We start from the raw sequence: 27577 nt of genomic DNA, 5'->3' as shown, positions 1-27577 counted from the left end.
AATGCAAAACGGATTCATGTGTTCCAGACTTTTAAAAACCACCCCTAAAACAGCAATTTAACATGAATTTTACTATCTAACGAGACCACTGATCCATAAAATGAAAGCAATAAACAATGTACTTCAGTCACACAATCAATCAATCAGTAGCTGAACTGGGTTCCACACAGCCGCCAAAAAACAAAACAAAAAAAGCTGCAAAAACAAAAATGCAAAATAAATAGCAAAAAAAGACAGACCTTAGCATAACACTCAAAATGGAAGAGTAGCACTCAAAACCGGAACACTTACTTCTGGGTTTGCAGTGTTTGGGTTCCAAGTTGTTTGAGTACCAAGGCATTTGAGAACCAAGGTACCACTGTAGTTATACATGCTACTTTTGGAGTTTTATCAGGCAAGAAGGACATCATTTGGCAACCATTGGGGGGGGGGCTCTCCACACGCTATAAAGGAGTTTGAGGGCATGTCTTCATGCTACAAATTTAAACCAATGTCATGCATGTTTGGGGACGCAGGTGGTGCTGTGGGTTAAACCACAGAGCCTAGGATTTGCCAATCAGAAGGTCGGCGGTTCAAATCCCTGCGACGGAGTGAGCTCCCGTTGCTCCTGCCAACCTAGCAGTTCAAAAGCACGTCAAAGTGCAAGTAGATAAATAGGTTCCGCTCCAGCGGGAAGGTAAACGGCGTTTCCGTGCGCTGCTCTGTTCGCCAGAAGTGGCTTAGTCATGCTGGCCACATGACCCGGAAGCTGTACGCCGGCTCCCTCGGCCAGTAAAGCGAGATGAGTGCCGCAACCCCAGAGTCGGTCACGACTGGACCTAATGGTCAAGGGTCCCTTTACCTTTGCCTGCATGTTTACCTGTCCGAACCCTCAATCACAGAACTGTTACACAGTCTATATCTGTAGGGTCCTCCTGTCCTGTTTTGCGGTTCTGCCCCACCCACTGCCAAAGCCTCCCTTACCTGGATAATATGGTGGTGCCCACGAAGCAGCAGCGGCAGGTTCTGGCAAGATCTAGTCTCGCCAGAAGCCACCACTTTTCCTGGGGTTTTGGGGTGGCCGAGGGGCGCCGCCTCTTGGGGTTCTGCTGCCTGAGCAGCTGCCTCAGCTCACCCCATGGGCGGGCCAGCCCTAATAGTCTGGATCTGGAATCCGTAGCTCCTGCTTTTCACCTGCAAATCGTCCCCTCCTGGTGCTGCTTTGCAGCTGAGAAAGTGCAGCCTGACACGTGAGTCAGCTAGTAGTGTATAGTTCAGGGGAGATTATGGGCTGTTGCTTAACACTGGCTTGTGTCCATTTCTCCGATGTAGCTGCCAAACAGAAGTCCACGCCTGTCCCTGGCTGCTCGATATCAATTAGACAGAAGATTATCGCAAATCGGCTGGAGCCACTTATTAAATAATCGGGGCAATTAACTCCTTAACTAAGTGAAATATGCTCGGAGTCCTGCAATGATTTATTGCAGCTAGTAAAACAGTGGTTGAACTTCCCCCTAAACCTCAGGCTTTTAAATACCGTATTTTTCACTCTATAGGACACACTTTTTCCCCTCCAAAAATGAAGGGGAAATGTGTGTGCGTCCTATGGAGCGATAGCAGGGGGGAGGCAGGCAGGAAAAGCCCCCAAAAGCCGCACACAAACTCTGCACAGCTCTTGGGGGCTTTTCCCCAGGAGGGAGAAGGGACTGATGTGGCCAGTCAGTCCCTTCTCCCTCCTCGTAGAAAAGCCCACAGGAGCTGCACGCTCCTTAAAGGGTGCGCGGTTCCTGTGGGATTTTGCGGGAAGGTGGGGTTATTGCCATCATAGCCACGCACAGCCTCTCCCTGCCGGAGAGGTTGCGCGGGGCTAAAGAAGCCATAGCCCCGTTCAGCCTCTCCTGGCTGGAGAGGTTGCGCGCAGCACTGACAGAAGCCAAGACAGCGAGAGGGATGCATCCCGCTCGCTGTCTTGGCTTCTTTGTTCTTTGGGGCTGGGGGGGGGGACCCGGGCTTCCCCAGCAGCCCCGAGAAGCTCGCGGAGCAGCGGAAGGCTGAAGCCTGGATAGCGAGAGGGGTCGGTGCGCACCAACCCCTCTTGCTCTCCAGGCTTCCAAGGTAGCCGCCTGAAGGCGACTGAACACACCTTGAACAGCACCTTGTTTTAGAGGGGGAGAACAAGGGGGGGGATTCTCCCCCTCTGTGCAGCGCCTCCTGCCACTTCGCTGAAGGGGTGCTGGGCAGAGAGGGGGAGAATTTTGTTGTTGTTGTTGTTCTCTCCCTCTAAAACAAGGTGCGTCCTATGGTCGGGTGCGTCCTATAGAGTGAAAAATACAGTATTTTATTTACACAATGAGTCCCATCTGATTGGCTGATTCTGCTTCCCTCCTGGAGCCTGATTGGGCTGCTACTGCAGGCAGAGGAATGATGGGAAGACTTAGCTGGATTTTAAGATGCTGTGTCTCTCTTGAAAAGGTTTTCCATGATGGTTGCGTTACACAGTCGTTAGGCTCTCTTTGGTCGGAAGCTGGATCTGTCGCATCTGCAACCAGATGTTCAGAGAAATATAGCTGGACAGTCACCCACCCCAAACCACTGAAGCAAATCATCTGCAACCCCAGCTGGAGGGGCTTGGAGCCTGATTCGCGTGGCGAGTTCCCGCCTCCCACCAGTAGGAATAAAGACACATGACACAATTATTTTAGGTTAATGGGCTAAAATTGGCCACAGCTTTATTGGTTACAGGTAAAGAGCGGTATTGGCTTAGGCATTGGTCCTATCCGACTATCCGGCTTCAGCCTGTTTGCTTGAAGACCGGGAAGGGTTAACACCAGCAGGGGGAGCCCTGCTGATTCACATCAACTAGGGACTCCCCCGGGGTCACCGCTCGGGGGCGCGCTTTAGGCCCTGGCCTCCATAGGCTTCGGAATCCTTTACCGGACTACCCTTCACTAACCGGGGGAGGTGATGGCGCTCCTCCCCCCCATTCATCTACATAACAATACCCCTACCAATGCCTAACCGCCAAAAGCAAAGAAGTTGTGACGATTTGCTATGAGGTAGGCGAAAAACCAAATGGCCGGTGCCAATTTGCCAAGTGGAAAAATTCCTATCAGGCCCCTAACGGCGACCAACCGAGGTCCATAGCAAGGTCAGAAGGGGAACCTTGAAGGGAGGGCGGGTGGGAAACAACAGCAGCTGAGTGGACCAAAGAGGGAGATCCCGGGGCCGTGCTTGCCTTAAGTGAGGCAAGCCACACCCCCTGAGCCAGCCAATTGGCTGGCCAGGGGGTGACGTGGCCCGAGGATTCCCCTGATTGCGTGGGGCTGGAAGCTAGCCTCCGTGGGCGTGTTGGGGGCGTGAAACCCACAACACCACCTCCTCCCGAGGTTGGAAGTGGCTTTCTCTCAGGCTCTCCCCCAAAACTGGTGTTGTTTGAGAGTGATACCATGCAAACTGCGCAATTTAAATGGGAATGCAAACAGCTGCAAACACACAGTAAACTCTGGTGCAGTCAAAACCTTTGTTTGCAAAAGGGCAACAGAAAGGCACGTCTATTGATTTTTATACCAGTTTCCCCCAAGGAATCCCGGGAATTTGTGTGGGGTTTAGTAGACCCCACACAAAGCTGTAGTTTCCTAGGATGCACAGGAAGAGGGAGCAGATATTAAAGCAGCTTAAATCTCTAGTTGAAGGCTGACCTTGAGGCTGTTCAAGCCAGCGGCATGAGTAGATCTGCTGAAATTAATAAGCATGACTAAGTTAGGGTCCATTAATTTCAATGGGTCTACTCTGTGTAAAACCTACTTGACTACCACCCCTGATCCTAAGCAGCTTTACTCAGAATTAACTCCCATTTAGCTTGTTGGGCCTTAATTTTGAGGTATGTGTAGGATTGCGGCCTTAAAAAGTGTTGGGTTTCCTAATTAATGATCCCTTCCTCCTTATTGCATGCTGTATGTGGGGTTGGATGTGTACAATCTGCATCAGCACCATAGCTGTCAACTTTTATAATAATAATAATAATAAGAAGTTATTATTTATACCCCACCCATCTGGCTGGGCTTCCCCAGCCACTCTGGGCGGCTTCCAAAAAAATATTAAAATACTGTAATACAGTATTTTATATAGTATTTTTCCTTTTCTTGCAAGGAATCCTATTCAGAATAAGGGAATTTCCCTTTAAAAAGGGGGAAAGTTGACAGCTATGATCAAGACTGGAGGCGAGGAAATAGCTTTGTCAACGAGCTGGACATGGTTTTTAGACAGCTGCTCATGGAAAACAAGGGTTTGATATTGTTTCGAAATCATGTCTAATCAGGGGTGAGTGCCTACAACATCTCAAACCACTTTCAACTCTTCTCCCCTATAAAACACAGAGCTAACAAAATAATGGTTTAAATAGAGCCAATTTGTCTCAAGCAGATAAGGACCCAACTAACTGTTATTTGTACTTAAAAAACACACACCAAAACTGGCTGCTTTCTTATTTTGCAGAAAAGGCAGTCTCAGTATCCCATTCTGGACAATGCTCCCAAGTCAGAATGAGGCCCGACATCTCTTCCTTGCTAAATATTGCTCCCCCAAGGTGTTTTTTTATTACAAATTACACCTTTGGGAGCAAAGTGCAGCCAGGAAAGGGGTGAAGGTGAGGCAGAAAACTCAGTCCAGTATACCTGAAGGAGTGTCTCCACCTCCATCGTTCTGCCCAGACCCTGAGGTCCAGCGCCGAGGGCCTTCTGGCGGTTCCCTCATTGAGAGAAGCCAAGTTGCAGGGAACCAGGCAGAGGGCCTTCTCGGTGGTGGCACCCGCCCTGTGGAACGCCCTCCCAGCAGATGTCAAAGAGAACAACAACTACCAAACTTTTAGAAGACATCTGAAGGCAGCCAGCCCTGTTTAGGGAAGCTTTTAATGTTTAACAGACTATTGTATTTTAATATTCTGTTGGAAGCCGCCCAGAGCCGCCAACAATTGTTGTTGTTGTTGTTGTTGTTGTTGTTGTTGTTGTTGTTGTTGTGACAAGGGCCCCCAATTTGGATCAGGTGCACATTCTGAAGCAGACCCCACCCCCACCCACCACAACTGCCTTTTCTTAGGCATTGCTGGCAGAATTATCTCTTTCACCTCCTAAAGGGCAAAAGGAGACAGTCCGGGGTGAGATCTCCTGGGGATCGGGGGGGGGGGGGTGCTGGATAATTTTTCTGACCCCCATCAGATTACCATTCATTCCTCCCTGCCTCTAAAGTGAGTTTTGTAGAAATATTAAATACAGTGCATGGAGATCAGGGTAATTTCTTTGCTTTATGTTATCTTTCTAAAACTAGAAGGCAAGTAGATTTCTAAGTTTAAAAAGCCGCTCTACAGTGGTACCTCTAGTTACTGACTCGGTCCATTCTGGGGTGCCATTCACACCCCGAAAAGTCCGTAACTAGAGTGCTGCTTCTGCGCACATGCACAGCACGATAGAGCGCTTCTGCACATGTGCGAAGTGCGCAGAACGCTTCTGCGCATGCACGCACGGTGAAACCCGGAAGTACAGTGGTACCTCTGGATACGAACAGGCTCTGTTCCGGAGCCCCGTTCGCATCCTGAAGCAAACACAACCCGCCTCTGTGCATCTGTGCGTACACAGGTCGCGATTTGCCACTTCTGCGCATGTGCGTGACATCATTTTGACTGTCTGCACATGCGCGAGCGGCAAAACCCGGAAGTAACGCATTCCGTTACTTCTGGGTCACCGCAGAGCGCAACCCGAAAACGCTCAACCTGAAGCAACTTCAACCCGAAGTATGACTATATACACTTCCAGGTTTGCCGTGTTCGCAAGCCGAAAAGACACAACATGAACCTAACGCAACACAAGGTATGACTGTACTTCTTCAAAATATGTAATGTTCAGATCATGACAAAAGTCTTGTTGTTGGGAATGAAACTGGGCTAAGAAGATGTTCTTTGGCAGGTTGTGGGACACGAGTGGAAAGATCTGTGGAGAGAATCTATGGAGGAAACATTGCTGTGGAAGGGGAGTGGCCGTGGCAAGCCAGTCTTCAGCTGAACGGCATCCATCGCTGTGGCGCAACGCTGATCGGTGATATATGGCTTTTAACTGCAGCTCACTGCTTTAGAGGGTGAGAAGATCTCTCCCCCCCACCTCCCAGCCTTGCTAAAACTGTATCTAGGTTCTGCACCAACATTACATGAGTAATCAGAATCTTTAGTAAGCTATCACATCACGTGCAACCTCAACCCAGCTATATATATGTTCAAAACATATGAAATTGATGCTTACCGTATTTTTCGCTCTATAGGATGCACTTTTCCCCTACAAAAATTAAGGGGAAATGTGTGTGTGTGTGTCCTATGGAGCGAATGCAGGCTCCTTGGCTTCAGCGATAGCAACGTGAAGCCTCTGAAGCGCAGAGGGAGCGCTCCCTCCGCACTCCGGAGGCTACGCATTGCTTTCGCTGAAGCCTGGAGAGCGAGAGGGGTTGGTGCGCACCGACCCCTCTTGCTCTCCAGGCTTCAGGGATAGCCGCCTGAAGCCTGCGGAGCGCAGCGCAAGTTCCCACTGCGCTCCGCAGGTTTCGGGTTCCTTTCAGCAGAGAGGGAGAGCTGTGCAGCGCCCCTTCAGCCAAGCGGGAGGAGAAATGGAAGGGGCTCCGTTTCTCCTGCCGCTTCGCTGAAGGGGCGCTGAGCAGAGAGGGGGAGATTTTTTTCTCTTGTTCTCCCCCTCTAAAACAAGGTGCGTCCTATGGTCCGGTGTGTCCTATAGAGCGAAAAATACAGTAGTTATTTTGCCCCCGCTCATGGTTCTCCTCCCATCCTGGCTTTCTCTCTTCCAAGTTGGACTTATTTCTGGCTGGGGAGACCTCAGGGGGGAGAACTGTGGAGCCAAATCAGTAGGAAAGGGGAGAATTCTGCCCCATACAATCCCCTCTTTTGCCTTAATATTAACTTGTTGTTAAGAAAGGCTGGAGTGCAATAAAACTCTGTATGCATGTTGAGTAGAATGGATGATTATTCTACCGCTCTCAAATGTGTTTTAGAGTGAGGGATCTCCGTAGCTGGACAGCTAGCTTTGGGGCCCGTTTAAACCCTCCACTATTGAGAAGGAACCTTCGCCAGATCATCGTGCATGAGCAATACGCCGAGAGCGTCATGAGACATGAGTTTGACATTGCTGTCGTGCAGCTTGCGTACCCAGTTCAGTTTACGGCAGCCGTGCACCGCATCTGTCTCCCAGAGGCGTCGCATATCTTTCCAGAAAACACCACCTGCTTCGTCACGGGATATGGTGCTCTGAGAGATGAAGGTCAGTAAACTATCTGTTCAGCTTAAACACAGACGTTGACTTTCAAGGTGCAGTCACTGTGGCAAGGCCGGTTCCAAGTCACAGAGTGACATTCCCCTGCTGGGCTCTCCCATAGCAGGTCCAATCCCAAACCACCAGTTAGAGAAGAAGAAGAAGAGTTTGGATTTGATATCCCGCTTTATCACTACCCGAAGGAGTCTCAAAGCAGCTAACATTCTCCTTTCCCTTCCTGCCCCACAACAAACACGCTGTGAGGTGAGTGAGGCTGAGAGACTTCAAAGAAGTATGACTGGCCCAAGGTCACCCAGCAGCTGCATGTGGAGGAGCAGGGAATCAAACCTGGTTCACCAGATTACAAGTCCACTGCTCTTAACCACTACACCACACTGGCTCTCCAAAGAGAGTTATCCAAAGTTATCTCCAAAGAGTTATCCTAAGAGAGCAAAGATATAAGCACAGGGAAGGTGTTGCTCCTGCCACTACAAGCAGTGGCATGGCATAGGGGTGTGGGGAACAGGACCTGCGTGGGCCCAAACCTTCCAGAGGACTCCCTCTCCCACTTTGTGGGAGTGGCTGCTACTCCTCAGAAGCACCTGATCCGAAGTTGGGTTTGGTGGACTGTCCTGAGGTGCCAATGCCATAAAGGGGACGCAAGTGGCGCTGTGGTCTAAACCACTGAGCCTCTTGGGCTTGCCGATCAGAAGGTCAGCGGTTCAAATCCCCACAACGGAGTGAGCTCCCATTGCTCGGTCCCTGCTCCTGCCAACCTAGCAGTTCGAAAGCACACCAGTGCACTATGTGACACTATAATGTGAAACAGCTCTATTAACTTTTCAGATTTTAATGTATAGTCTACATAAAGGTTTACTCAATTCTTTTTTTCTTTGCATTTTCAAAAAGAGGAACAGAGAGCATATTTAACCCCTCTCCCCTGTCTCACTTACAACTTCATACCAAATACAGCATGTATGCAAATACCATATGACTTCCCTTCCACACTTTTCCTGGTTCCTTTTGCTTTTCTACTACTTTTCTGTAAGTGCTGTTTTTACATCAGTAGTAAGTTGAAGTAATAAGGGACGCAGGTGGTGCTGTGGGTTAAACCACAGAGCCTCTTGGGCTTGCCGATCAGAAGGTCGGCGGTTCGAATCCCTGCAACGGGGTGAGCTCCCGTTGCTCGGTCCCTGCTCCTGCCAACCTAGCAGTTCAAAAGCACACCAGTGCAAGTAGATTATTAGGTACCCCTCCGGTGGGGTGGTACGTGCTTGCAGGTGTCCATAATCTTGGGGTGCAAAAGGCACACAGGGGCATAGTTAACCCATTCAGGACCAGGGAGTCCTCCACACCAGCCCGCCCCCTGTTCCCCAAGAACAGTACTTCTGTCTTGTCAGGATTCAACCTCAATCCATTAGCCACCATCCATCCTCCAACCGCCTCCAGGCACTCACACAGGACCTTCACTGCCTTCACTGGTTCTGTTTTGAAAGAGAGCTAGAGATTGAGTATCTGTATCAAGTCTGGCTGAACCAGAGGTTTCATATTGCCAATCCTAGAGGGTCACATTGCAAACTCCCTGTTTTGTTAGGGCTCCCAGGGCTGAGCACGTACTGCCTAAGGAACTCACTAGGCGAAGTTTAAGCATCAGACCATGAGATCCTTGCTTCAGATTTGGCATCTCTTAACAACTCCCCCACCTGCAATGGAGGTGAAGTGCTCAGAGTGCGTTGGTAGCAGTGCTTCTGTAACTGAACAATAACTCTGTGGTCCTGTGTTGCATGGGGTGTGGGGTTATGTGGTGCTTCTATGTGTGTTACACCGCAGGCTTCCTACAAAATTTCACGCCACCCATATTATTTTGGAACTAGGTCCCAGCGTCGGTGAACTTCGCCAAACAGAAGTGAAAATCATAGGCAATGAGATTTGCAACAGATGGAACGTGTACAATGGCGCCATTTCGGCAGGGATGCTTTGTGCTGGGTACCTGGAAGGAGGAAGCGATGCCTGCCAAGTAAGTCCAATAGCTTAATAGTAGAGGGATGCAGGGAGAGAAATCCATGCAGCTTGCATTTTAATGCAACATATCTAATTTGCAGCATGTGGCTCTAAAGCAGGGGTTGGCAAACTATGGTCCACGGGCCAGATTCGGCCCAATTGCCCTACAGATCCAGCCCGCGGATGTTCTGTGGATCATCTATTCTGTTCGTTAATTTTTTTCCATTAATTTTTTTCGGCGGCGCCATTGGGGGGCGCCATTTCCCCCGTCCTCTCACACACCATGGTGCCTCCTCCCTCCTCCTGGCTTCTCCATGCCCTGCGTAGTGGAGGAAGGGGGCTGGGCTGAGCTGGCTGAGCGCCATTTTGTAACTAAACAATTAAACCCCTGTGTTGCAAACAATCATCAGTAATATCCAAGGCAACATGATCATCAGTAATATCCAAGGCAACCTCTCCCGGCTGGAGAGGTTGCGCGGGGCTAAAGAAGCCATAGCCCCGCTCAGCCTCTCCCGGCTGCAGAGGTTGCGCGGGGCTATGGCAGAAGCGGGATGTGTCCCGCTCGCTGTTTTGGCTTCTTTGCTCTTTGGGGCTGGGGGGGGGGGACCCGGGCTTCCCCGGCAGCCCCAAGAAGCTCGCGGAGCAGCGGGAAGGCTGCACACCTTTCTGCTGCTCCCCAACCTGCTCTTTGGGGCTGGTGGTGGGCCTCCCCCCGCCAGCCCCAAAGAGCAGGTTGAAAGGAACCCGAAGTTGCCTTCGGGTTGCCTTCACTGAAGCCTGGAGAGCGAGAGGGGTCGGTGTGCACTGACCCCTCTCGCTCTCCAGGCTTCCAAGGTAGCCGCCTGAACGCACCTTGAACAGCACCTTGTTTTAGAGGGGGAGAACAAGGGGGGGGAAATTCTCCCCCTCTCTGCGCAGCGCCTCCTGCCACTTCGCTGAAGTTTTTTTTTCTTGTTCTCCCCCTCTAAAACAAGGTGTGTCCTATGGTCGGGTGTGTCCTATAGAGCGAAAAATACGGTACCCGCTGTTTCGTGGAATTCTTCTTCAGCACAGCAGATGGATATGGAAAGGCTTCATAAACTGCAAATTAATTATTGAAATGATGACCTGCATATGCATGGTAACTTACAGTAACTCAAATTATTATAAACTGTACGCATTAACTATAATGTCAATTCAATATGAAATGAAAGCAAAAGTACATACCCCATCTATATGGTGAATGGAATGGTATAACATCAGTTGCTGTGGAGCAATGGTCATAAGTTAGCAGCATAGGTAGGCAGGGGCTGGGGGAGAGAGAGAGAAGTCCCCTCCGCCTCACGCATGCGGTCCGGCCCTCCACAAGGTCTAGGGGACGGTGAACCAGCCCCCTCCCCAAAAGTTTGCTGAGCCATGCTCTAAACCCCACTGCACCAAATAATATGCATATCAAAAATGGTCTTCTTTCCTCTCCTAGGGCGACTCTGGTGGTCCTTTGGTTACTCCTGATTCTAGAGGAATATGGTCCCTGGTCGGCATAGTGAGCTGGGGTGAAGAATGTGCGAAGCCAAACAAGCCTGGAGTCTACACGCGAGTAACTTACTATCGGGAATGGATTGCTGCCCGCACTGGGATATGAAGCTGCGAAGGAGGATTGGCAGGCAATGTCAGAGCCTGGAACCCCAAGACATTTGGACTATACATATATATACATATGATGCATATAGCTCCATTGTTTTGGTCCGTTCTGGTTTCAGAGCAGGCCTGGTGCCTCTACTGGAAGCACCAACACAATTCCTTGCCAAATTACGCTATGCCCATCAGCCTCATTTTATTTCATGTTCTTGGTTTTGTTTTGTTTTTTGTTTTTTTACAAGGAGAGCAATAGATTGAGGAATACAGTTGCAACCAGCAAGAAATGTTTTGCTTGTGGTTCTTTACGTCGCCAATCCGTGAAACAGTTGTACTGTTTTAATACAGTGGATCTCTTATTGCCATATCTTTTTTGATAACCTGGCTGACAGTGCTTTTTTAAAGGGGTTCACATCCCGTTTTGCTCAAGGCAATGACTACGCATAGGGACTAGGAACAGCCCGATTTATTTCCTCCCTCTTTCAAGTCTAAATACCCCAGTCACAAATATCCCAGCCAGTATCTTGGGGGAGGCGGGTCCTTGTGCAAGAGGCTGCCTGTGTTCTCCTTAACTCAGGAATGGTGGAGAGGGGTGAGGCAGGAAGATCAAGAAAGCACAGAGAGTCCACTGTGGTACAGTGGTGCCCCGCAAGACGAATGCCTCGCAAGACGGAAAACCCGCTAGACGAAAGGGTTTTCCGTTTTGGAGGTGCTTCGCAAAACGAATTTCCTATGTGCTTGCTTCACAAGATGAAAATGTCTTGCGAGTTCCTGCGGGGGTTTTTTCCTCCCCCCCCTTTTTCCCAAGCCGCTAAACCGCTTATCAGCTGATCGGCTAAGCCGCTTAACAGCTGATCCTTAAGCCGCTTAACAGCTGATCGCTAAGCCGCTTAACAGCTGATCGCTAAGCCGCTTATCAGCTGATCCGCTAAGCCTGCTAAGCCGCTAATACTGTAGCGCTAATCCGCTAAACCGCTAATGGGCTTGCAACGCAAGACGAGAAAACCCGCAAGACGAAGAGACTCGCAGAACGGATTCTTTTCGTCTTGCGAGGCACCACTGTATTCTGTTACCTTGAGTGTACCCTGATGCAGATCCGTCTTTCCCATAGGACTTAGTGGCTCGTTGCGCCAGGGCGCCGGCCTCTCAGGGGTGCCCCAGCTTTGCCGGCGGCCTCCCCTTTCCCTGCACGCCACCAGCTGTGCCCCACCAACCATCTTTCCCTCCTACCCTTCTCGGCCCACCCCCCTTCACGGGCGGGCGCATTGGCGCTGCTGCTGCTGCTTGTGCTGCTCCCATAAACGCTCTGTGGCAGCCGCACGGACAGCAGTGGACAAGGAGCCGCTCCTCAACTCTGAGGCGGTGGCCGAGGACGGGCTGCCTCCTCCTCCTCCTCCCCCTCAGCCGTGGGAATCCCATCAGCCGCTGTCGTCGTTGTCTGAGGAAGCGGTGGGAGCGGCAGTGGTGGGAGCAGCTCCCGAGGGGCCTCCTCCACGTCACCAGTGCCCGCCGCCCCACCACCACCACTCCCAGGGGCACAGGTGGCGGTGTGGCAACTGCCTCCTGCTCCTCGGGCCCTTGGGCCGCTGGGCAGCAGCGAGAGCGCTGGCAGCAGGCTGTCATTGTCAGGCAGCGGAGGAGGAGGAGGCACCCTGGAGCCCCGCAAGCGAGCATGGGGTTCTGGCGGTCTGGCCAGCCACACCGCATCTACCACATTGACAGCGTCTTCTGTGGGCAGCGGCTCCTGGGGCTAGGAGGTGGTCCGCGAGTTGGGCCCCGAGTTCTAAATTCTGAGAAAGGGAGGGGGTGCCGGAGGGATCTTTGCACCAGGGCGCCGGATATGCTTAAGACGGCCCTGCTCTGATGTCAAGTTTCCCCTCAGATCCATTGTCCTGACACCCAAGAGCATAACGAAAGGTTCTATGAGCGCATTGTATTTCACAATGTGTGGTGCGCCTGCAAGCATCAAACCAGCATCGTGTTTTTGCTCTGCTTCCTGTGCACCTGAGGGGGCTTGGTGGACTTCTTGCTGCCATCATCAGGGCCTTGGCAAGGTGCCCCACAGAGGGCTCGCAGCATTAACATCCCACGAGGGACTTGCTTCTCCAATAGCCACAGCCTTGGATTCCAGCAAAAATCAGGCATGGTTCTGCAGCCTTGCTTCCAGCTCACAAAACTCAGACTCCCCACGCTGGCCTTTGTCTTTCTAACTACCAGAGAGTTGAGGACCCCCCCCCCATTTTCTGTCTGGCACACAGCCACTTCCTTTGTTACCTGACTGGCCCATACTTAGAGAGCCATTGCCTCACCAGGAAGCTAGCCTGGCTTTTCCAGGAATTGAATCACTGCTGAATCCAGGAATTAGAAGGGGGCTCAGGCATACAGCCTACTGCCCCCAAACTCATAACACTAACATGCAAAACTGTGCATTTCAAAGTATTTTTCTTACAGACCAGCATGGTTGTTGTTTCATTAGCCAAAACGTTTATCTGCATTTTAATTCATATCTTCAGCAATAGCAATAGCAACGACTGCAATGTTCACATAAATAGGAGAGCACCTGGCTTAAAGGCAAATGTAAGCTTTGCGTTCCCATTCTAACTTCCTTCGTTGGGCAGTCATTTGCTGGGAGTATACCTGAGACCTAAGTTGTTTGCTTGCCACCTCCTCAGCAAATCTGATGCAAGATTCAAGTCGCATGTTGAGATCCTTGTGTGATGCAACAGAATTAAGGTGGGAGCAGCCAAGCTTAACTCATTTTTATTTTTTTTAATAGCTCGTCCTTGGTGTGTTTTCCTTCGCACCTCCTTTAAACTATGCCTTGTGTTTGGAAAATGCAACAAATGTCGTTCGCCAGCAAGCGAGCATATAATAGTCTGCGGTTAAAGAGTAAGAATTAATCTATAAGGCTGCCCTGCTGGCTAATTGATCGTTGGGATAGCTCAGTTGGTAGGGCATGAGACTCAATCTCAGGGTTGTGGGTCCGGGCCCCACGTTGGGCAAAAGATTCCTGCATTACAGGGGGTTGATGACCCCCTTCCATCTCTACAATACTATGATTCTATGAATGCAGACATTCCAGCCCAAACCCCAGCATTATTCCTTCATCCCCATAGTCTCTCCTCACACCTGACAGCTCATCATCCTTCATGGCCTGGATTACCACAAGAGGCCCTGCTTGTCAGATATGGATGGATGACATAGCTGTCAATTTACAGATTTGAAAATAAGGGACCAGCAGCCTCGAAAATAAGGGATCAGCAGCCAAAATAAGGAATTTTCCAAGCACAGGTATGTTCAACTTCTGAGCCCCTCCGAGCCAAAGGCAGAAAGCCCAGCCAGCAGCCAAACGAAGCCTCAAGCGGTGGTTCCCACAGCGCAGCAACCCAGCAAAGGGGATGCAGCAAGGGAAACCACCATCACCTCTCTGCTGGGAAGCGCTGAGCAAAGGCGAGTCCCCAGGCAACGCGGCCAATTTGATCGGCACAAGGCATGCAAGCTCCAACCCCCCGTCGTTCTTAGACTCCTTATTGGGTGAGCAACGCAGCCAAGCAACACAGTTGGAGCCTCCCTCCTCCCTGGACGGCAGGGAGGGAGGGAGAGGAGCTGCTTCCTTTGAAACCCAGGAAATTTAAGGGACATCATCAATAAGGAACAGCAGCAGGACATAGCGCTGGGATAAGGGACTTTCCCGCCAAATAAGGGACGGTTGACAGCTATGATGGATGATACAGCCTTATGCCGCTTGTGGACTCCTGCAGGGGTTCTCCTGTAGCAGAAATGAAGGAAAAACAGATACGTGTTTACTTCTTGCTTCTCTGAAATCATAGGTTTGCTGTCCAGCTACAAATTACCCACGGCAGATTCAAATAAAGAATCGGGACCTGCTGTTCCACTGCATTTTTTAGTTTATTCTGTAGGAAAAAGAGAATGGCATGTCAATGTTGGGCTCACCGTTATCCATCTTGCAGCCCAGCTAGGCTGATTACTGCTCAAACTGTGCATAAACAAGTGTTCAGGCCAGCAGATTCTTCCCTACAGATGCCAACACCCATTGCAGTGACAATCCAAAAGAGGGCACTGCTATATAGTTGCAGCTATAACGTTTTAAGTGCATTATACAAACGTGACACTAGATGGCACTGATGAGCTAATGGCAAATTCCATATATATTTTACATTTTTAACAAAAGCATTTTCACAGCGTTTTCTTAAATATCTGTGTAGATCCATTCTCGGTCTTCCAGAACGACACAGTAAGCCCAGTAGCCAGGAACATAACTCATCCCTCTGGTCATTGCCAGATCCTGGAGGGGAGTGGCTAGCAGGCAAGAAAACTATTCACGCTTGTGCTATGCCAAAACCTTCTCCTGCACTTGAAACGAAAATGAAAACTATTCTCAGTCAATTAGTGAGAAAAGAAATATTGTTTGAAAATTATCAAAAGGGATAGAGATTTCAGTGAAATTCTCATAGGTTTTGGGTGCACTCAACTGGCTTTTGAGATCGTCAAGGGGTGCATGTGAGAATATTTTCTTTCATCGTCTCCCTGGTCGTCTGCACTCTACAGCCCTCCAAGGTGCCTGCACTTCCCAGGGAAAGACAGAATAAGATAACTCCTCCCCGAAGGCTCTTCCAGATCAGGAAGCCTAGGCAGCCAGGGAGGCTGCAGACATGTTTGCTGGTGTCACAGACTGGTTGGACGCAGAAGAGCGGTGGGAGGCACTGGCTAGGGACCCACCAAGGGAAGAAAGCTCAGAGCCTGGGGAGTAGTAGGGGGATGACGATGAGTGGTCAGAGGCAGGCCCAGACAGAGGGGGGGGGGGCCATATGGGCCACTTGGCCCGGGCCTCCAATTCCAAATGGGGCCTCCGTCAGCATATTCACAATTGCAGGGGATGCACTGGGGCAAATGTGGAAGCGCAAAGGCGGCAGCGGTGGGCGCAATCCCTAGGGCCATGGCTGGCAGCGCAAGAGAAAACCTTTCCCGGCATCCGGGGCGGGGCCTGCGATTGGCTCCACAGAGGAGTGCAGAACAGGCGCCGGGTGGGTGGAGGCGACCAAGGCTCCAGCAGCCAGCGCACCACGAACTTGATGGTGGACCATGTTTTTCATGCTGTTAAAAGTTGGTGAGTTTTTGTTTGAAAAATTGTTTGCCAAAAATTAAAACCACACGTACCTTAAAGATAAGTGTGTTGGCTTTCTTATCGCTAATTTTTTTTTTTTAATGATGAAAAATTGATGAAGATGTGGCCGTTTGTTTCAAATTTTGTCGACTAGGCCAGGAATATTACTTACACCTGAGGAGTACATATAGCTCAATGAGGATAAAATTTGGTGGAAACCTTGTTTTTTAAAGAAATAGCGGCTTCTGAGCAATAGTGGCTTTCTCACAAGCATACATCTTTTTTAAGGGTAGAATAAGAAGACGGAGAAGTTTTAATTATAATTTAAATACATTATTGAACTATTAAAAATTGTTTAATACAGTGGTACTTTATTCGTTCCAGAGGTCTGTTCTTAACCTGAAACTGTTCTTAACCTGAAGCACCACTTTAGCTAATGGGGACTCCTGCTGCCGCCGCGCCGCTGGAGCACGATTTCTGTTCTCATCCTGAAGCAAAGTTCTTAACCTGAAGCACTATATCTGGGTTAGCGGAGTTTGTAACCTGAAGCGTATGTAACCTGAAGCGTATGTAACCCAAGGTACCACTGTACATTTTAAAATGAATAATGTATTTATTGTAAAATGTATTTAAAATTACAATACATTATAAAAAAAGTTATGTTATATACTTACTTATTTATAAGACTTCAGTTATCCCCCAGGGTAAAAAAAAGGGGACCACATTATCTACCTGGCCCGGGCCTCTGCCTCACTCTGCAAGGCCCTAGTCAGAGGGAGAAACGGGAGAAGACTGGGAGGAGGAGATGTTGGAGCCTGAAGAGGTAACAGGGTTTAGTGTGCTGGGAGAGTCTGTGGCAGACAGAAGTTCAGAATCAGAGGCAGGAGCTGAAGCAGAAGAGGAGGGAGGCCAAGAGGCAGAGATAAGGCAGGCTGCTGAAAAGTAATCAGTGTCTCTCTCTCTTGCTGCGACAAGCTCCCCGCCCCCCCTTGTCCCCCAGAGTCTGAAAAGACATGAAAAGAGTGGAGGAGAGGTTGACTGTATGCAGGCACAGTCTCCGGTTGCATGTTGGGGACGCGGGTGGTGCTGTGGTCTAAACCACAGAGCCTAGGGCTTGCCGATCAGAAGGTCGGCGGTTCGAATCCCCACAATGGTGTGAGCTCCCATTCCTTGGTCCCAGTATAGTAAGGCTGCTATAGAACTTTACTGCCATCAAGTGGCAGCAGCCCATTCAAAAACACCTCACCTATCCCTTCTAGACATGATAGGGTAGTGGCACGGAGGGACTAGACACAGATTTCACAATGAGATCCACAACATTCTTTACTAGAGGTGAAACGTCTGTGATATAAACAAGCATTTTGGCCTAGATACACAATGTGTCTTTCAGCATTGAACCTGAAAGATTCAGTATTGTGGCTTTAATTTTTTTTGCCAGTGTTATCTGCAACGTGTGTGTCTCTGGAGCAGCAACTAAGATACATAGCAGTATGTTCCTTCACCTCTACAGTGGTACCTCGGTTTACGAACTTAATCCATTCCGAAATTCCGTTCTTAAACCAAATCTGTTCTTAAGCCAAGGCGCGCTTTCCCAGTGTGGTGTAGTGGTTAAGAGCAGTGGACTCGTAATCTAGGGAACCGGGTTCACGTCTCCGCTCCTCCACATGCAGCTGCTGGGTGACCTTGGGCTAGTCACACTTCTCTGAAGTCTCTCAGCCCCACTCACCTCACAGAGTGTTTGTTGTCAGGGAGGAAGGGAAAGGAGAATGTTAGCCGCTTTGAGACTCCTTCGGGTAGTGATAAAGCGGGATTTCAAATCCAAACTCCTCCTCCTCCTCTTCTTCTTCTAATGAGGCCTCCTGCTGGTGGTTACCTTCCACCGTTTGGCTTCCATTCGTAGACCGAGGTAAAGTTTGCAAACCGGAACACTACTTCCGATTTTGCGGAGTTCGTAAACCGAATAGTTCGTAAACACGGCTGTTCTTAAACCGAGGTACCACTGTACTTGTTTTGTAAAAAACAGGGGAGGGGCATTAATGACATGTGCCACTTTGAGCTCCTTAATAAAAATATATTAGTAGAAGATTGGCGCTGCGGTCCAGACCACTAGGCTCTTGGGCTTGCCGATCGGAGGGTTGGCGGTTCGAATCCCCGCGACGGAGTGAGCGCCCGTTGCTCGGTCCCTGCTCCTGCCAACCTAGCAGTTTGAAAGCATGCCTAGATACCGTATTGGCCTGAATAAAAGCCTCACTTTTTTTTCCAAATTCCGACCATGAAAAGTTAAAGTGTGGCTTAAATTCACAACCTCACAAAAATGGGCTTTTATGATATCGCTGTAGGATTTTCTTCTACATTTGCCATTTACAGGTGTGAGTGTCTGCAGAATTTTAAGGGTGTGGCTTATATTTGGCTATTGTCTTTCTTTCTCCCCCCACCCTTGAATTTTAAAGGTGCAGCTAATTTACAGGTGCGGTTTATATTCGGGCCAATACGGTAAATAGGTACCGCTCCAGCGGGAAGGTAAACGGTGTTTCCGTGCGCTGCTCTGGTTCACCAGAAGCTGTTTGGTCCTGCTGGTCACATGACCCGGAAAGCTGTCTGTGGCCAAACGCCGGCTCTCTCGGCCTATAGAGCGAGATGAGCGCACAACCCCATAGTTGCCTTTGACTGGTCCTTTACCTTTACCTACAGCCTTTAGAAGGTATCTGAAGGCAGCCCAGTATGGGAAGGGTTTTTAAAAATGTTTAATGTTTTATTATGTTTTTATATATGTTGGAGGGATGCGAGTGGCACTGTGGGTTAAACCACAGAGCCTAGGACTTGCTGATCAGAAGGTTGGCGGTTCGAATCCCCGCGACGGGGTGAGCTCCCGTTGCTTGGTCCCTGCTCCTGCCAACCTAGCAGTTCGAAAGCATGTCAAAATGCATGTAGATAAATAGGTACCGCTCTGGCGGGAAGGTAAACGGCGTTTCACCAGAAAGTTCACCAGAAGCGGCTTAGTCATGCTGGCCACATGACCCGGAAGCTGTACGCCAGCTCCCTCAGCCAATAAAGCGAGATGAACGCCGCAACCCCAGAGTCGGTCACGACTGGACCTAATGGTCAGGTGTCCCTTTACCTTTTTATATATGTTGGAAGCCACTCAGGGTGGCTGGGGCAGCCCAGTCAGATGGGCGGGGTACAAATAATAAAATTATTATGATTAAAGAATAGTGGGATAAACATGGAATTAATAATGATAGGTACCTTCCTTTGAATAGGTCAGCCCCAAGAGCAGGCTTCCTCAGACTCGGCCCTCCAGATGTTTTGAGGCTACAATTCCCATCATCCCTGACCACTGGTCCTGCTAGCTAGGGATCATGGGAGTTGTAGGCCAAGTTGTAGGCTGAGTTTGAGGAAACCTGCCCAAGTGTCTGGTCTGGAGAATAGCTGACCATCTCTAACCTAGAATATAAGAAGCTGATGCCTTTAAATAGTACATAGAAATTCTTCCCCTACTTGCTAACATTGTTTGCAATTTTAGGAAGAAACTTAGAGAGAAATAGAGAAAGGAAGTGTTGTCTAAAGAGAAGTGACTCGTGAAAAAAATAAAGAAGAGGTATTTCTTTTTTGCAAAAATAGTCTACATTCCTCCCTCTGGAATCACAGAGACTTGCCAAACTGTTTTGATCAAGTGATTCCTTTTGTTTTTGTATCCCAATGTAATCCGCAGAACCTCCCAATGCCACACGACCGATTGTGTTGTGTTGTTTGAAGTTTCCTGGGAGGTGCAGTTTGTTTAGGGTGCCGGGAAGTGAGGAAGTAACTAAAGTTCCCAGGATTCTTTGGGAGAAGCCATGTACCTTAAATGTGCATTGAATATGTTTTACATGTATTGTGTAGATCTGTCCTTAGTGTGAAATTTGCATACCTCACTCACATGTTTATGAGAAGTCTGTGTGTATCTTGATTGGGTGCTGCCCTTGAAAACCACTCAGAAACATCAGTTGGTGCAAAATTTGGCAGTCCAAAATTCTGTCATTGGCTACAGTTCATTTCTATGTGCGGATCAAGGTGTTTGCTATTATTTTAAAGTCCTTGACAGCTTCCATGCAAGCTGCGTAAGAGATTGTCTCCTCCTATGTGACTCTGCCTATCCTTTAGGCCTCCTCCATGCGTCAAGGACTTTTGTGGTATGGTTGGTAGGAATGTGTGAGAAGCCTTTTCTATGGCAGCACCCATACGGGGAACTCCCTGTCGCAAGAACATAGCACTTGAATGTCTTTCTCTTCCAGCAAGCTTTTAACTTTGCTGCAGTTTGAAGTTATTAAATATCATTATGGGCTGGCTTTCTAAGTCGCCACCCCACATGCTGCTTATAAGCTATTATTGTGCTGCTTAGTTTATTGCTATCGTGATGCAGATTAGTGTTACTGTTATTCTGACTCCTGCTGGATTTTGTAAGCAACTTGGAGCGTTATTAAGGATCACTAATGCAGATCGTGTTTCAGATTTTGGGGAAGAAATCTCGGTCAGCTAGGGACGTACACAGCAGAGCTCATTTTAAAAATAATAATAATAATAATTTTTTTAAATTAAATTTTCCATTTTAACAATCCAATCAAATCACATTAAATATTCCAAATTATACAAATACATATCATATAGTCCATATATTCTGCCAAAAATTTTTTGGGACTTCCCATGCTTCAAGTTTGGGGGGGGGGCTCTGATAATCTCATATCTCTGCTGCCTTGAGTTTCCAATAGTTCCTTTAAATCTTCCTGTTGTTAACCTTCCTTCTTTCATGGCCTCTGAGTTGTTTCCACAGGCGAGTTAAAGTAAGCAATGATGTGTGAATTTTGCGTACTTGACTCTCCTATTGTTGCAGTGTCTCCTCACATGCTGGTGTTTATGCCGAATCAATCCAAAAGTCATTTCGCTGCTGGCAGACGCCATCTTCTCTCAGTTCCGATGAAATCAAATCTAGGCATTTGCTCATTAATTTCCCTAGACCGGTTGCATCAAACATTAGCCTTTCCAGAGGAGATTTGCCAAATCGGACTTAAAGTGCAGATATAATAACAAATTAAGAGCTCACCTCCCCCATGACTATTTATCTCTGCAGCTCGGTCTTAGAGTCCGTCCAAAGTTTTTTGAAGTCTCTCCAGCGGCTAACGAGATCCTGCTTCTTTCTAATATCAATATTTGGAGGGTCTTTTATCTTCTTCCAAGCAATTCAAAAAACAAAAGCTTTAATTATATAGTATTGTTGTTTCCACACAGTTTATATTTTCTAATCTCACTTGCTGTAAATAATGTAAACGGTTCTTCTGGGGGGGGGGGCGGTTGTCAGGTATTGTAATAAATCCTAGTAAAAAAGGCTTTACCCCCCCCTCCTTTTCCATTCCGTTCCAACATACCAACTTAAATGTTACTCTTAGATGTTATCTTTCTTCCTCTCTGTCACTCTTGGCACCTCAGTGGCTGGCTTAATTGGCAGATTAATTCCCCCCTCCTCACTCGAAGCATGTCCAAAACTTAAATCCAATTTTTCATCTTAAGAAATGGAACTTGGTGTGCTCGCGGGGACAGCGTCCAGGAGATCCGAACTGCCTCGGGGGCTTTCCATCCAGTGCCCCCACCCCCTCCTTCTTTATGAACTTGGGGGTGGTTTCACAGCAGAGCTCATTGACTAGTTCTTGGATATGTTCCAGGTTAAATTCCATAAAAGCTATGCAGTTTGTGGACATCTAGCTCATTAGTGTGTGTTTTTTATTTATTTATTTAAAAAATTACCATAATAATTATAATATTTATAATTTATCTTCCCACCCTTTCTCTCCATCATTGTCACTGGTGGGAAGATACATGGCACCGTGATGTATTAAAAGACACAGAGATAACTACATTCCAATCCATGCAGTAGGTCAGGAGGTGTGAATCAGGTCAGGTCGCGTTAGAATTCACGAAGATCAAATTCTGTAAGCATCCCTAGAGGCACATGTGATGGAAGAGGAAGATAAACGAAACCCTTCTTTGCACCCTTCCTCCCATTGACTGCCTCCTAGAGGACACCAGGTTGGGAAAGTCTGTTGTAATAGGTAAGGTGTCAAACTAGGAGTTGATAGAACTCAGACAAATCCCCACTCTAGCTGCTCAGTGAGTGGTCTTTTGACAGTCAGTGCTGGATGCTGCCAGTGGCTCCCAGCTGGTTGCTCAGGAAAGTATAAAGACAAGGGAAAGTTTTTTACCGTCCTTTTTTTATTTCAGTCTTTACAGAGAGAGTCTATAGAACCCACCCTCAAATTCTGCATCAAATCTGTAGAGACACCTGTGATGGAAGGGAAGATAAACGAAACCCTTCTTTGCACGCTTCCTCCCATTGACTGCCTCCTGAGGTGGACCAATTATGCCCAAGAAATGTCAAGTAGGATGCTCTCGTTTGGACAGGAGGGCTTTCTGGAGTCTTAAAAAAGAAACCATTCAGCTCACTCGTCTATTTCCAGGGCTCAAAAACAGTGGACAGCTTTTCTCCACCAAACTCCACTCATACACACATGTAGCCAGGCCTGGTCCAACCAGGAGGTGGGGTGAAGCAACCGCCTGAAGCAGAAGAAGCCCCCAGGACAGTGCCTACAGGAGTGCCTCGCCTGTCCTGCCACCAGCATTGGTTCCAAATTCTGGTGAAATCTTGCTCTTGTCTTGTTTAGTCGTTTAGTCGTGTCCGACTCTTCGTGACCCCATGGACCAGAGCACGCCAGGCACTTCTGTCCTCCACTGCCTCCCTCAGTTTGGCCAAACTCATGCTGGTAGCTTCAAGAACACCATCCAACCATCTCATTCTCTGTCGTCCCCTTCTCCTTGTGCCCTCCATCTTTCCCAACATCAGGGTCTTTTCCAGGGAGTCTTCTCTTCTCATGAGGTGGCCAAAGTCTTGGAGCCTCAGCTTCACGATCTGTCCTTCCAGTGAGCACTCAGGGCTGATTTCCTTCAGAATGGAGAGGTTTGATCTTCTTGCAGTCCATGGGACTCTCAAGAGTCTCCTCCAGCACCATAATTCAAAAGCATCAATTTTTCGGCGATCAGCCTTGTTTATGGTCCAGCTCTCACTTCCATACATCACTACTGGGAAAACCATGGCTTTTACTATACGGACCTTTGTTGGCAAGGTGATGTCTCTGCTTTTTAAGATGTTGTCTAGGTTTGCCATCGCCTTTCTCCCAAGGAGCAGGCGTCTTTTAATTTCGTGACTGCTGTCACCATCTGCAGTGATCATGGAGCCCAAGAAAGTAAAATCTCTCACTGCCTCCATTTCTTCCCCTTCTATTTGCCAGGAGGTGATGGGCCCAGTGGCCATGATCTTAGTTTTTTTGATATTGAGCTTCAGACCATATTTTGCGCTCTCCTCTTTCACCCTCATTAAAAGGTTCTTTAATTCCTCTTCACTTTCTGCCATCAAGGTTGTGTCATCTGCATATCTGAGGTTGTTGATATTTCTTCCGGCAATCTTAATTCCGGCTTGGGATTCATCCAGCCCAGCCTTTCGCATGATGAATTCTGCATATAAGTTAAATAAGCGGGGAGACAATATACAGCCTTGCCGTACCTTTCCCAATTTTAAACCAATCAGTTGTTCCATATCCAGTTCTAACTGTAGCTTCTTGTCCCACATAGAGATTTCTCAGGAGACAGATGAGGTGATCCGGCACTCCCATTTCTTTAAGAACTTGCCATAATTTGCTGTGGTCGACACAGTCAAAGGCTTTTGCATAGTCAATGAAGCAGAAGTAGATGTCTTTCTGGAACTCTCTAGCTTTCTCCATAATCCAGCGCATGTTTGCAATTTGGTCTCTGGTTCCTCTGCCTTTTCTAAATCCAGCTTGCACTTCTGGGAGTTCTCGGTCCACATACTGCTTGAGCCTTCCTTGTAGAATTTTAAGCATAACCTTGCTAGCATGTGAAATGAGTGAAATTGTGCGGTAGTTGGATCTTGTCCAAATCTCATGATGTCAAGCTGCTGTCAGCAGCTCCTGGCTAGTTGCCCAGGAAAGTAATGAAGACAAGGGAAAGTATCTTACCGTCCTTTTTTATTTCAATCTTCACAGAGAGAGACTATAGAACCCAGCCTCTTGGATAATGGTGTTGTCCCGAGTGAATCTCCACACACACACACACACACACACACACACACACACACACATACCCCACCTCTCCCACATTCCTCATTCATCACTTCTACGGGTGCCGCTAACAGCCCTCTGTCTTTGAGCTCTTTGCTCTCCTACTTTTAAGGACCGCCAGGTTCTGGGAGATGAGGGGTCTGGAATGCTTTCTAAAGACACCATGTCAGCCGACTGCTGTTCCAGTCCTGCCTCCCCCCTCCCATGATTTCCCAACTTTGCCCCTCATCTGCCTCTGAGCTGCTACCTCCCTCAAACCCCTGTTGTAAATCTATACAGTGGTACCTCGGATTAAGAACTTAATTCGTTCTGGAGGTCTGTTCTTAACCTGAAACTGTTCTTAACCTGAGGTACCACTTTATAATAATAATAATAATAATTTATTATTTATACCCCGCCCATCTGGCTGGGTTTCCCCAGCCACTCTGGGCGGTTTCCAACAAAACACTAAAATACAATAACCTATTAAACATTAAAAGCTTCCCTAAACAGGGCTGCCTTCAGATGTCTTCTAAAAGTTTGGTAGTTATTTTTCTCTTTGACATCTGGTGGGAGGGCGTTCCACAGGGCGGGTGCCACTACCGAGAAGGCCCTCTGCCTGGTTCCCTGTAACCTGGCTTCTTGCAGCGAGGGAACCGCCAGAATGTCCTCGGCGCTGGACCTCAGTGTCCGTGCAGAACGATGGAGGTACCTTCAGGTATACTGGACCGAGGCCGTTTAGGGCTTTAAAGGTCAGCACCAACACTTTGAATTGTGCTCGGAAACGTACTGGGAGCCAGTGTAAGTCTTTCAAGACCGGAGTTTAGCTAATGGGGCCTCCCGCTGCTGCCACACCGCCATCACGCGATTTCTGTTCTCATCCTGAAGCAAAGTTCTTAACCCAAGGTACTATTTCTGGGTTAGTGGAGTTTGTAACCTGAAGCGTCTGTAACCTGAGGTACCACTGTACTGTCTTCCTCTTCCTTCTCCCTGAAAGGGTCAGGATAGTGAGGCAGTCTCCACCTTTTCTCCTCTGCCCACATGAAGCAAAACATTGTGGGAATTAAAGGAACTCCATCAGCTTCTAGTTGATTTCAGAGCACACTTCAAAGTCAGTTTGTACACTGTGCCAATGCAGATTTGGGGATTGTTTTTAAAGGTTGTCTTGTTTTATTCTTGTTTTGGTTCTTCCTTTGCTAAATGCCTTCCTGCAGTTCTGGAAAGGCAGAAAGAAAGTGGATAACATTTCCCACATGCATGCCACTTTATCTCCGTGAATCATTAATTATCAACCCCTTTCCTCTGGGGAGCATGTAAATTGAAGGGTGTGTGTGAGAGAGACCTCTCCCCACCCCACTCTTCAAAGAGCTTTTGCTGCACATTACCAAATGAGCAATTCACTGATAAATGTATCTATGTACTGGCTCAATGGGAAAACTTTAGGAATTCATATAAAATCACTCCAGTGATGGATTTATACCATTCCAACATTGTTCTACTCAGAAGGGAAATAGCAACCAGGGGAGAAGCTTGGGATATGGCTAGGGGCAGCCATAATCCCTGAAGCATAAGACCACGTACTCAGCAGCCCCACTAACTGGGTGTGTTGTAAATAAAAATCGCCCTTTTCCCTTATCCAAGAGCTCATATAGAGTCCTTACATAGGTTCCCTATTGGTAGGAGAAAATAACAGACGCCAACCAGAGAATATTGAGAAGCAAAGCAGCTAGTAACCTTGATCTTCATTGATCTGTTGCAATAGGGTGCTCCCCTCACCTGCAGGAGAGGAGGAAGTACCCAGAACAATGGTGCACAAGGCCTTATAAAGACTTTTGAAATTGCCACCCTGTAGATCAAGACCACCCCCAGAAACATCATACATACATCACAAAAGGGGTGTAACCTAAGACCACCCTTCAGATACATCACACCTACATCACAGAAAAGGCCGTCTAAACAGAAATTTGAATGTTGTTTTTCCCCTGTCGTTGTTTATCTCCTGTCTGGCAGGTTACTTGATTGGATTTCCTGGGGAGCCTGGCTAGTCTTTTGTAATGATAAATACTCACACCCTATTCAAACACAGACATACCCTTAAGACAGGATTTGTGAAGGAAAAGACAATGGGGAGGCTTTTCCACTTTGACCTTGCAGAGAAAACATTTGCTCAGTTTAGGAATCAAAATGGCTTCAGGTCGGTCTTCCTGTGCTGATCTATGTACGTGCTTGGTTGGTATGCTTATGAACATTACCATATATCTAAGACCATAAAATTCCTATCACAGGTGAAAATTGGTGGCATCCTGACACCTGAGTGCCAGACAGGTAGTCATTCCAAGAATAATAGCAAACCCAGCCTCCAGTGGGTTTTGGGGTCTTGGTCAAGACAAAAGGGTGTGCTTAACTCGGCTGGGAAAACAGGAAAATGTAAATACTTTCCTTTGTTTCACCTGAAGGGTGAGAGGTGGAGGTCAGGTGAGGGAAAGGGCAAGCCTGGTGCTCAGGTATCTGTCAGAAGACCCCTCCTAATTTATGACATAATGGTAAAGGTAAAGGGACCCCTGACCATTAGGTCCAGTCATGACTGACTCTGGGGTTGCGGCGCTCATCTCGCTTTATTGGCCGAGGGAGCCAGCGTACAGCTTCCGGGTCATGTGGCCAGCATGACTAAGCCGCTTCTGGCAAACCAGAGCAGCGCACGGAAATGCCATTTACCTTCCCGCCGGAGTGGTACCTATTTATCTACTTGCACTTTGATGTGCTTTCAAACTGCTAGGTTGGCAGGAGCAGGGACTGAGCAACGGGAGCTCACCCCATCGCAGGGATTTGAACCGCCGACCTTCTGATTGGCAAGCCCTAGGCTCTGTGGTTTAACCCACAACGCCACCTAAGTCCCTTAATTTATGACATAGTTATGACCAATATATGATGTTTTACAAAGGGTGTTATGTGTAGTTTGAGAAACTTATAAAAAGAAGAGCCATCCTTTGTTGGGGGCTTCTTTCTGCTTCTTCCATGTGGTAGTTTGAAGTCTTGTTGCAAAATAAAGATTAGGCCTACTGGCTGCTCTTTCGCTCCTATACTCTTGGCTGGTGTCTTCATTTGACAATGCAAGTGAGCTGGGGAATTTTTATTTAACAAGTGACAGGGATTGAGCATAGTGTTCCTAGGCTATCTTCCATCAAGGAACTACCCAGTCCCGGGAGCCTATGTGTCTTTAGTAGATTGCTGCATTGTGCACCTCCAGAGACATCCTGGCAACACACCCTCCCTTTTCTACTACAGTCCTAGAATGAAGCGCATATTCCCTAAGCAGCAGGGGTTACAAAAATGGAGACAGAGGTGTTTCCTTCCTGCTGAGGGTTGCTAACAAAAGTTTTCTTCCTGCAGATTGCTAGCTTCTGGATATTTCATAT

The 27577-nt window shown here is 48.1% G+C and overlaps 1 protein-coding gene and 1 long non-coding RNA gene across 4 annotated transcripts in view; one reads left to right on the top strand and one right to left on the bottom strand.

The window, feature by feature from the left end:
* The window catches only part of LOC308460467 (transmembrane protease serine 11A-like), a 66176-nt gene extending 54994 nt beyond the window's left edge, over positions 1-11182 (top strand). For all 3 annotated transcript variants that reach the window (XM_080976914.1, XM_080976913.1, XM_080976912.1), the window contains 4 exons: positions 5937-6105; positions 7024-7289; positions 9155-9297; positions 10741-11182. In XM_080976914.1, the coding sequence (XP_080833040.1) occupies positions 5937-6105; positions 7024-7289; positions 9155-9297; positions 10741-10902 (740 nt within the window). In that variant the 3' untranslated portion in view covers positions 10903-11182. The remainder of the gene's footprint in view (positions 1-5936; positions 6106-7023; positions 7290-9154; positions 9298-10740) is intronic.
* Positions 1-27577, bottom strand: part of LOC308460687 — a 197869-nt gene that overhangs the window by 127030 nt on the left and 43262 nt on the right. The window lies entirely within an intron of this gene.

This window comes from Podarcis pityusensis, assembly GCF_964106645.2.
Source record: "Podarcis pityusensis genome assembly, chromosome: 13".
Taxonomy (NCBI): Eukaryota; Metazoa; Chordata; class Lepidosauria; order Squamata; family Lacertidae; genus Podarcis; species Podarcis pityusensis.
Note: the sequence above shows the minus strand (reverse complement) of the source record. Positions and strands in the feature narration are given on the sequence as shown.